The following is an 11,015-nucleotide window of genomic DNA, read 5'->3' as shown; positions in this document are numbered from 1 at the left end:
AATTCAATTATCACTTATATAAAAATTAAATAAAATTTAAAAAACATTGGACATACAAAAAAAAATGCACATTAACAGTAATGATGGTGTCATTTATATATATATGACTGAATGGAACTATAAAAGAAGTCTTTCTCACTCTTTGCGCCCAAGAGTGGAAGAGAAAACAATTTTTTAAACTCAAATGAATTGCCTCTTTACTTTGTATGCTTTAGCTCTTCTCTTATTATTTGTTTGCCTTTTAAATTGCTAATTAATATATTGAGTTATTGGATTGAACTATTGAGATATAATATGTTATGTTAGGTTATTAGGTTAGACTATTAAGATATAATATGTTATGATAGGTTTAGATTTATATTAAACCTTAATGAGTTTGGATTAGTAGACTCAAATTTTATTTTTAAAATTTAATAGGCTTAATATATTAGTTTAGAATTTATTTGTTGAGCTTAGCCAACAATATGCTAACCATAATGACTCTAATTTTATTAAACAGTTTGAAGAATAAAACTAATTATTAAATAAAAATTATTTTGAAAGCCATTAAAAATATATATGATAAATAAATTTGTATTGAAAGAAATACAATTATTTCATTCTATCAATTTGTATGTATATCTTTGTTACTTAAAGTTTGCGATATACATGCTAGAATAAATTGGTTATTCTGAATAAAAAATGATATATTGATGAAATTCTAAGTAACAGTGCAACGCTATAACTTATATTTGAGAATTATATAATAATTTATTTATTTTTAAAAATTAAAATCATAGGAAATAAAATCCACATAATAGAAAGAAGAAAAACATGACAAGTAAAAGATAGAATCCATATATGACATAATAAAGAAAAAAGAATATGATTGATGGTTCGTAGAAATTTGTAAACGAAAATCAATAGAGATTTAGAACACATAAGTAAATAAAATAGAAATAAATAAATAAAAAATATAAATAATAATATAAATTGAAAGAAAACATTAAAAAAACTTTAAAACTGAGTCAAGTATATAAAATTATTTTGTTATTTTTTATTTGTATTAATTATTAAATAAAAAATTATTTTGGGAGACTATTAAAAAAATTTTAAATAATTTATATAATATGTTAAAAAATTTTAAAATTTTGGCCCCCCCATCCTATAAGAAGGCTTTGCCTCTGCCATGTCATAATCTATTGTGACATATTAGCATGTCAGTTTAGTGCTATATGGTATAGAATAACAAGTGGTATTTTAACTAAGTCAACCATTCATGGGTGAAGCTAGCTAATTTTTGTTGGAGGGCTAAAGAAAAAGAAGAATAAGAGCTAAAAATTTTGAAAACTAATATGTTAAATTTAACCAACAATCAAAAGATACATAATAGACAATAATTTTATATAAAATGTAAATAAAAAGGAATAAGAAAAGAAAGACTTACAATAGTTTTTTAAGAAAATTGTACTTGATAATGTTTATTGGATTCAAATTCATCAATTATTCAATTTGTATTGAAAAAGCTAGCAATATCTTTCTCAATAAACAAACCAAAAAGCTTGAAAACGGCAAGAATGATCATCATATGATAAAAGATACTTGCTTTTAAATTCTAAAGTCTTTGGAGAGTTTAAGCTAGTTGATAATCTATATAGGTTATGCTTGGTCCTTAATAATGAATATAGTTGCATGAATGTTGAAAACACTATGTCTAAAAGTTTATTTATTAAGGAAAACTCTTCTTTACTGTGGCATAAAAGATTGAGTCACATTTCTAATAAAAGAGTTGGAAGATTAATAAAAGATGGCATTTTATCTTTTCTTGATTTTGAACAGTTAGACACATGTGTAGATTGCATAAGGGGGGAAATGACTAAAACTAAAAAAATGGGGCAACTCGTGGTAACAACCTTTTGGAAATTGTGCACACTGATATTAGTGGATCTCTTACTCCCACCTTGTGTGGTAACAAGTACTTTGTTACTTTCATTGACGACTTCTCTCGTTTTGGTTATCTTTACTTGATTGATGAAAAGTTTGATGCTTATAAAAAATTCAAAAATTTCAAAACTAAGGTAAAAAAACAATTAGCGAAAGTTATCTAATTTGTTAGGTTTGACCGAGGAGGTGAGTATTATGTAAAACATGGTACAGTTTTCCAAATACTTACAAAAATGTGGAATTGTTGCCTAATATACCATGCCTAATAGTCTTGAACAAAATGATGTGATTGAAAGGCAAAATTGCATCGTTAAGGAAATGCTGAGTAGGAATAACCTTCTAAAGTCTCTTTAGGCTGAAACCATTAAAACTATTTTGTACATTCTTAAAAGGGTACCTAGTAAATATGTTTTTAAAACACTTTTTGTGTTGTGGATAAGTGAGAAACCCAGTTTGAACCACTTTCATGTCTAAGATATCTTGCACAAGTTAGAATTTATAATCCTTCCAAAAGAAAGATTGAACCCAAAACTACTTGTTACTATTTCATAAGTTACCTAGATGATTCTAAAGGATATAGGTTCGTTTGCCTTACACGTGGAACCAAAGTGTAAAATCATAAATAGCAAAGTTTTTGGAGTTGGATGATAGCAGGAAAGATTCTAAGGAAAAACTTAAGAGATTTAAGGCCAAGTTGGTGGCAATGGCATTTACTCAGCAAAAGGGTGTAGATTATAATGAGACTTTTCACTAGTGTCTTCCAAGGATTCTTTTAGGATCATCATGGGCTTGGTAGTACATTTTGACTTAGAACTTCATCAAATGGACGTGAAGACAGCCTTCTTGAATGGTAACCTTGAAAATGAGGTTTATATGGTACAACCTAAGGGATTTTAGGAATCAGAAAGTGAAAGCTTGGTGTGCAGACTTCGAAAGCCCATCTACGACCTTAAGCAAGCTTTCAGACAATGGTATTTGAAGTTTGATGAGGTAGTTACTTCCATGGGTTTTAAGGAAAACAAGGTTGATCAGTGCATATACCTTAAAATTAGTGAGAGTAAGTTCATTTTACTTGTGCTATATGTGGATGATATCTTGCTAGCTAATAATGATGTTGGATTGTTGCATGAAACTAAGTAATCGCTATTTAAAACTTTCGACATGAAAGATCTTGGCGAGGCCTCATTTGTAATTGAGATTAAGATATGTAAAGATAAAGTTTGAAATTTATGAGGGCTTTCTCAAAGGCATACATTGATCTTGTGCTTAGCAAATTTAACATGCAGAACTGTAAGACTGAGGATACACCTGTTATGTTCGAAAAATGATATGTAAAGAGAATCTATGAAAGGCATACCTTATTCTAATATAGTTAAGAGCCTAATGTATGTTCAAGTTTGCACTAGGCCATACATAGCTTTCGTAGTGGGAGCTCTAAGCAAATATCTTTCTAAACCTAATTTGGATCATTAGGTTGTTACCAAGAAAGTGATGAGATACTTACAAAAGACTAAAGATTATATGTTGGTGTACAGAAACGTGGATAATCTTGAGATTGTTGGTTATATAGATTTTGACTTTGCTAGTTGTCAAGATGACATGAAGTCTAGCTTAAGATATATTTTTATGTTGGTTGGGGGAACTGTTTCTTAGAAGAGTATTAAGTAGTCACATTTAGCTTCCTCTATTATGCAGGATGAGTTTGTTGCTTGTTATGGGGCTACTACATAGGCTATTTGGCTTAAAAATCTCATTTTTGGGTAGTATGTTATTGATTCCATTTGTAAACCTCTTAAAATTTATTGTGATAATAGGTTTGATATATTGTTCACTAAAAACAACAAAATCACTAGTGGGTCTAAACATTTGGCCATAAATTATTTGAAGGTCAAGGATTTTGTTAAAAATGGTGACATTTTTATTGAGCATATTAACACTGATGACATGTTGGCTGATCCTTTGACTAAGGGGTTGAGACATGCAGTGTTTAGTGGACATGTTGAAAACATGAGTATCTTAAGGTTTTCTGATGTGTTTGATTAGTTAGAGTATGTTATTTATATTTTTTAAAAAACTTTCACATCATGATTTGCATTTATGTATATTAAGACCTTTTCTATGTCTTTAAACATCCATGAGATGTTTGATTTTATATTTATTGATTATCATCATTGATTGATAATCCATGTTGTTATTTGATATTACTTGTACATGTACATCTGATTTATTAAAATTGCTATATTACATATATGCTTTGTGAAATCTTGAGATTTGTGTTTATCTCGACAGTGATTTTAGTGGTATGTCTCATTAATAAAAAACTAAAATTGTTATATAGAATTTTTAAAAAATATTAATTACTATTTAATTAAAATAAAAATTACGTTTTTTAGATTGATATTTTTCACACAGTTGGAAAATTAGTTCACTTAAGCAATCTAAATCATCACCTAAATATTAAAATCTTACTATAATTATTAATTGTTCTTAAATCGATTTTTAATAAAAGTGTAAGAGTTAAATTTATAATTGAGATATTAGAGTTATTAATTTCAATTTTTGACTGATTATTTTTCTCTATCTTGACTAAAAAAATAGAGTGGAAAAAGAAAGAGAAGAAGATGAAGCAAAAAAAAAAAAATTTGAAAAAAAATGAGAAAAGGAAAAGATGAAAAACTACGTCGTTTAAGAAAATAGGAAAAGGAAATTTTGAAAATTAAACATATAAAAAGTGGAAAGGGTGAGGCCCAAGCCAAGTAGCAAACCCAAACCCAACCAAAAAGGATAATGCTTAACAATGCATTTTTCAAATATGGATTAATTCTTTAACCATTTAAGTTTAGGATTTTCAAATAGGATATTTTTTTTAAAAAAATTATGCCAATTAAGGGTAATATATGTCAATTGGAGAGAAATTATAGGTAAAATGAAATGTTGGAAAAATCAAGGGGGTCATAGTTTTCCTTCTTTTTCATTTTCTTAATTCTGTTGTTAATGCTATATATAATTGTAAGTATGTGTGGAACATCAAATGGTGTAGTGATTAGATTGCTATAAAAGAGTTCTTTTGGTAGGGATAGAGGAAGTATTATAAATAAGTAAAACGATGAATTGGAGGTGATAGAGAAAAAGATTGAAGCATTAAAGTGTTATGACAGATGCAAGAGAATAGGTAAATACTAGAGCAAAGTTGAGGATAGGTAGAGAAAAGGCTAAGTAGAAATCAATTAGAGAGAAAATATTTAGAGAAAACTCGGAGTGAAAATATGTTGTAATAGCTTTAAAAATATTTTTCTTCAAAATGAATTGTAAAAACTTTATATATAGAGTCATTATATATAAACCATTGTATATAATGAGAAATGGTTATAAACCATTGTGTGACCATTGAAGTAGTGGGTTTTATAGTCATTAACAATGTAATAAGATTTTTGAGTAGAAGATAAAAGAAAAGATATACCTGAAAAGTTACAAGAGAATAAAGAAAAAGAAAAAATGTGAGAGAAAAAACACTTATATTTCAAGAAAATGTTAAGGAGAAAGACATCTTAATTACCTTCATATTTACACCATCAAACCAAACTTTACAGAACATTCAAGGTAAAAGTAACTCATAAACCATATCACTTATTCCAGCTTGCTTTCACCGCCAATTATTCCGCTCATTATAGTTATTCTTATTGCTCTTTATATAGCATTATGCTGCTATAAAACAGGAATAATTCCACATGTTGTTCTCGTTCTCATTACTTTTTGTACAACATCATATTGCTTTATTGCTAAAGTGGATGGAGGATTAAATCACCAAGAAAAGCCAAGCCTTCTAAACAAAATCATGTGCATCATATAATCCATCCATAGTCAAAGTGGGATATCAGCTAATATATGGGAGCCTCGGCCTAGCTAGCTTTATTTTTGGTTGTGCATGCTTCCACTAATACACTTGCTTTGCTGTTCGCTGTTAACAGATTCAACTTGTGATCCATGCTCTGAGAAAACCATGTGCATTTACTCCAAGTTTGAGAAAAAGAAATGAAAATTTTGATAGATTAACACCCACTTGATGCCCTTTACAACCCCATTAATGCACCTGTTATGCTTCTTTTTGTGGAGAGACCATTGTCATTTACAAATTCAGCTGCAAAACTTTGTCTTTTTCATTCCCTCAATGCATATAAATTCTGGCAACAAGTACCACTTGAAAGTCCAAGTTAAAAGGATAAACGAAGGGAATTTTGCTAGTCACGAGGATGATGAAGAACTCCAGTATGATTTATTGTATCTTAGCTATACTTCTATTGGCATCCTCAGGTATAGATTGGGTTTTTCTTCCCCTTCTCTGTTTGAAACTGGAAAGTATTTATGATGTTATTTTCTTTCTGTTTCTTTTCTGATGAAAAAGTGGCAGAGGCAAGGAAAGTGATGGTCCAAAATGGTGCGAGGTGCCTTGAAGTGATTGATCCCAAAGATTGTAACCTCCTGTCCTGCAAACAGCAATGCCTTCAGCTCAAGAATGGGAATGGAGTTTGCTTGGCAAATGTCAAAGAGGGTTATCAATGTGTTTGTTGTATAAACTGCTAATTTGATTTTGGTTGAAGAAGAAAGCAAACACTCTGCTTTTCACTATAATGTAACCAAGACGACCCATCCCGTGGCTTTTATTCTATTATGCATGTCCCCTTTTGAATGGTTATCCATTGGTGATTTTCTTTTCATTTTAGTCAAAGTTCAATTTGGAATGGTAGATTTTAAACGATTATTTAAACAATATCATTGAATTAAATATTTAAATGCATTCATATGTAAAATTCATATGCATAAATAAATTAAAGGTTTTTTAAGAGACAACGATTTTATTTTGCACAATGTTAATATGATGTTCCATATGATATATACACGTATGTGTATGTGCGTGCGTGCTAATATGCTATTAATAGACATAAAATAGAGATTAAAGGCTAACTGTCGGACACCACGACTATAATTTTTTATTTTTTGGCACAATGTTAGATTTGTGTGTGTATACACGCATGCGTGCGTGCATGTACTACTAAGAGACAAAACAGAGATTAAAGGCTTACTGCTGGACACCGCTAGGGTTCTCTAAACTTAGAAAAAAAACAAATAAACAATGTCAACCAGAACACAGAGAACTAAGAAACATGATAATTTAAAATTTTACTTACCATTCTTCATTTGCATTTTTGCAGTCTAACCAACATTTTCCTGACAAGTCACTTTAAAACAGCATACACCGTAGTTTCAATTTACAACAATGGATGTCATGGTGAGACGTAGAACACTGATCACAACGTCTGAAGAAATTTATAATGTACTTCCCCTAGCATAAATGTAAAATTTTGCAGAATAAAAATAGAGTGCCAGACCCACGGCACTAAATGCAGCAAGCAGCCAATAAAAATAATCAAGGTGTGCCCTATTCAGATTATTTGCAAACCAGCTATCTCGGCCATCTCCACCAGTCACATTCTCAATCACAGATATGAGAAAGCTACTCAAGAAGCTTCCAACACCAAAGATGCTAAGGTAGAGTGCAAGCCCGACACTCCTTAATTCATTTGGCACCTGATCATAAAAAAATTCTTGAAGACCAACCATAGCGAACACATCCGCCAATCCATACAGAACGTATTGAGGGATCAACCACCACACACTCATTGGAACCGTGACATTTGGCTTGTCTACCAACCCATAGTCTTGAGCAGTTTTAAGCCTCTGGATCTCTACTAAAGCAGCAACTACCATAGATGTAGCAGATAGAAGCATTCCCATTCCAATTCTTTGAAGCATTGTAATTCCAGCAGGTTTCCCAGTCACCGCTCTTGCTAAAGGAACAAATATGCGGTCATATATAGGAATGAAAAGAACAATGGAAAGGCTGATGAATGACTGAAGTGTAGCAGCAGGTATTTCAAGCCCTGCTGTAATTGATCTGTCCATGGTAGCTCCTTGCTTGGTAAAGAAAGTCGATGACTGTGCAAAGACGACTGCATAAAACAAGCTTGTAGCCCATACTGGTGCAAGCCTTATAAGAGCCTTTGCTTCTTCAACCTCTCTGATGCTACACACCTTTCCCTGCTCCTTTGAACCGTCTGGGGCAAGCAACGCTTTATTGAGGAATCTACCGCATTTGAAAATCCAAATTCGAACATTAGTGATGTTGGGTACAGAAAATGTAACTATGAACATCATTTTTATAAACCAAAATGAGGAGAAAAAACTCAAATGTTTGAGCAAGATTGAAGTTCTAAACATTCCAATAGTTGGAAGAAGAAAAGAAATGAGCAAGAGCTCCATATTAACTAGACATCACAGTATATTGCCTCAACCAAAGCAATTACAGAATGACAAAAGCAACTACATGTCCTGGACATGTATGAGCATGAGTTTCGAACATGTTTCCTTATAGGAAAAATTGCGGTGGCACTAAATTTTGAAAGATCCTAACATCCACATGTCAAAGTGCCAGATTATAGCCTTGATTAGATAATAATAGCATGACTTCTTCTAGATGCCATAAAAACAAAGAAGAGATCAGCATGAATAATTTTCCGCAATTTTCAGTTTGTTTCCTTTAAGGAAGCTGGGTATCAAGCTTCAGATATTAATCTTCACTAAAGCTATATTACCCCTTTTTTAAGGTCCTAATTTTCCTTTATGCAAAAATGTGTTACTTACTTGAATTGCTTGGAACTTTCTGTTGGAAGAGTTCCTCGAGCTTCTTCCTCTGCAGCAATTGCTGAAGATGCTGTTTTCCAATTCCTAACTGCCATAATGAACACTCGACCAATTCTCATAAATGGGCTTTCCTCATCCCCTTTGACACTAAATCGGTAAGTTGTTGATCCAAGCAGAAAAACAACCAGTCCAACAGACATCATGATACAGGGTATCCCAAAACCAAGAACCCAACTAAGATTGTCTTGGATGTAGTTTAAAACCCAAAGAGTTATTAAGGTGCCAGCACACATACCAAAGTACCACCAATTAAAGAATGAACTCTTGGCTTTGCACTCCTCTGGGTCTTGTGTATCAAATTGATCCGCACCAAAAGCTTGAACACATGGTTTGTGCCCACCTTGTGCAAATGCTACTAAATACAGTGAGAAGAAGAATAGTATCACTTGAAACTGAAGAGAAGAACTTAATGTGACGTTATCTGCATTTTGGCCAACAGAAGTGCTGACAGAAGGAAGAGTGGCTGACAGAGTCAACAAGCCTAGCCCCTATAAATCATTCCAAATCAAGTCATTAAAGAAAACGCCTAGCAAGTACTGTACACAATATCTAGAATAATTAACATAATCCAGAGCACCACTTCAAATGATGGCCTTCAATCCAAAGCTGGAGCTACCCTATAGCTACCAAGTGTTCTAATCTAGCAGCTCTCTACAACCGCTTTCCATTTCTTATAACTTCAACAACTTCATTAATGAGAACCAAGGCCAACTTAATGTGGACTTTTCATTATTCAAACATGAGAACAAAAGCTCAAAGTTATGCCACTATGCAAAGGGAAAGTATACCCTCCATTTCATATGTCAAAAGCAAATGAATTCCCAGAAGGTAGAAAGATTTACAATTTAATATGGTAAATTATATCTAACCAAAATCCCAGGCATTAAGGACTAGAGAGGCAAAATTACATCTAAGCAGCAGCTAGAAACATTTGGTTTACCAAAATGTAAAGAAGAGAGGCAAGAATGATGGTGCGGTATCGGCCCAGAAAAGAATCAGCGATGAATGCACCCAAAAGTGGGAGGAGCGAGGCGGCCCCAGACAAGGCGTTGACTTGTGCAGCGGCGGTGGCAGTGGACTCGCCCAGAGGCCCCGTCAAGTAAGTGATGAGGTTCGAAGAAATCCCATAATAAGCAAATCTCTCAGTGATTTCTACAGCTATGATGAAAGAAGCGGATCTCCAACCGCCGGAGTTTGATCTGCGGAGGGGGCGGCCTTTGTAGTCAAGAGAGCCGTCTACTGTGTCATCCAAAAGAGGGGTTTGAGCAGCGGAGAGAGTGGAAGCCGCCATATCTTTGCTTTGGTAAGTAACTGAGAGTACTCACACAGACAAACCCAAATGATTAGGTTTGGAAGGCATAATGCTAGCTCCTTTATTTACAGACATGGTATCCTATTGAATCATGGAAGATAAACTTCACTTAACAGCTTAGTATGTTGCTTAGATGTTACCAGATACGCTCTAACAGTTAATGTATTAATAAATCATATATTGAAAATTATGACACTATTAATGCTGGGTTGAGTGAAAGATGAAAATATCACTATTGTCATATTAACATCATTTATTGTGATGTGTCGTATTAGTATTATTTATTATAACATATTAATATATTATATTATTATTTATTATAATAAATTAACATATTATATTATAATAAGTAATATCTTGAGTCAAATATTCAAAAATTTTTAAATTTTGATGAAAATTACATAAAATTCTATTTGTTTTTGAAATGTACACTTCGTCCATATAAAAATATTTTTTGTTGGATACATATATCAAATCGGTAGTCAATTATTAATATTTTTGTCAACTTACTAACGTGATAAAGGCAAAAAAATAAATATACCTCTAATTAATTTTTATTATATATTTTTATTATTTTTTATTAATTTTTTTTTAAAAAAACTCTCCATTAGGGAGCACCGGATCTACTCGACCCAGCACCCTAAGGGGAGCACCGATGCTCCCCTCCTTTGGGAACACCGATCTAATGCTCTCGTCCTTGAGGGAACATCAATCAGTGCTTTCCTCCCTTGGGTGCACGGATCGATGCTCTTTTTTTATTTTTTTAAAAAATAATAATATTTTTTAAAATTAATAAAGAAAAAAAACATTTTAATCGTTTCATAATTTTTATTAACGATATTTGTGCTCTTGAACAGAATGTTTATTTTAAAATTAATAAATTTTTGTGTAATTTTGATCAAAATTTAAAGAGTTAAGATATTTTATTTTAATATTTTTGATTAACAATAATTAATTAATCGTGAGTAATAAAGATTTATTTAATTTAAAATAAAAATATTAAATTTTTATTAAATATAAT

The 11,015-nt window shown here is 31.8% G+C and overlaps 1 protein-coding gene and 1 long non-coding RNA gene across 2 annotated transcripts; one reads left to right on the top strand and one right to left on the bottom strand.

Moving 5' to 3' along the window:
* The first annotated feature begins 6,161 nt into the window (after window positions 1-6,161).
* Window positions 6,162-6,618, top strand: LOC148761323 (uncharacterized). Its single transcript, XR_016028031.1, has 2 exons — window positions 6,162-6,234; window positions 6,326-6,618. It is a non-coding gene; the product is annotated as an uncharacterized LOC148761323 (long non-coding RNA).
* Window positions 6,619-7,077: 459 nt separating this feature from the next.
* On the bottom strand, window positions 7,078-10,146 carry LOC18593038 (protein NRT1/ PTR FAMILY 5.10-like). Its single transcript, XM_007020050.3, has 3 exons — window positions 9,623-10,146; window positions 8,623-9,170; window positions 7,078-8,065 (listed from the first exon to the last, which is right to left on the bottom strand). The coding sequence occupies exons 1-3, from the start codon at window positions 9,971-9,973 to the stop codon at window positions 7,249-7,251; spliced, it is 1,716 nt and encodes a 571-aa protein (XP_007020112.3). The 5' UTR covers window positions 9,974-10,146; the 3' UTR covers window positions 7,078-7,248.
* Window positions 10,147-11,015: the final 869 nt, after the last annotated feature.

The sequence above is a fragment of the Theobroma cacao genome, chromosome 8, assembly GCF_053813885.1.
Source record: "Theobroma cacao isolate CCN51 chromosome 8, ASM5381388v1, whole genome shotgun sequence".
Classification (NCBI taxonomy): Eukaryota; Viridiplantae; Streptophyta; class Magnoliopsida; order Malvales; family Malvaceae; genus Theobroma; species Theobroma cacao.
The sequence above is the reverse complement of the archived record's forward strand: the minus strand, read 5'-3'. Positions and strand labels throughout refer to the sequence as shown.

Bases quoted from the DNA above. Each gene is read 5' to 3' on its own strand.
- LOC18593038 (XM_007020050.3), bottom strand. From the start codon at position 9,973: ATGGCGGCTTCCACTCTCTCCGCTGCTCAAACCCCTCTTTTGGATGAC. The intron at 9,171-9,622 runs GTAAACCAAATG...AATGATTTATAG, and splicing joins CCTCTCTTCTTTACATTTTG to GGGCTAGGCTTGTTGACTCT. The intron at 8,066-8,622 runs GTAAGTAACACA...CAAATGCGGTAG, and splicing joins GAAAGTTCCAAGCAATTCAA to ATTCCTCAATAAAGCGTTGC.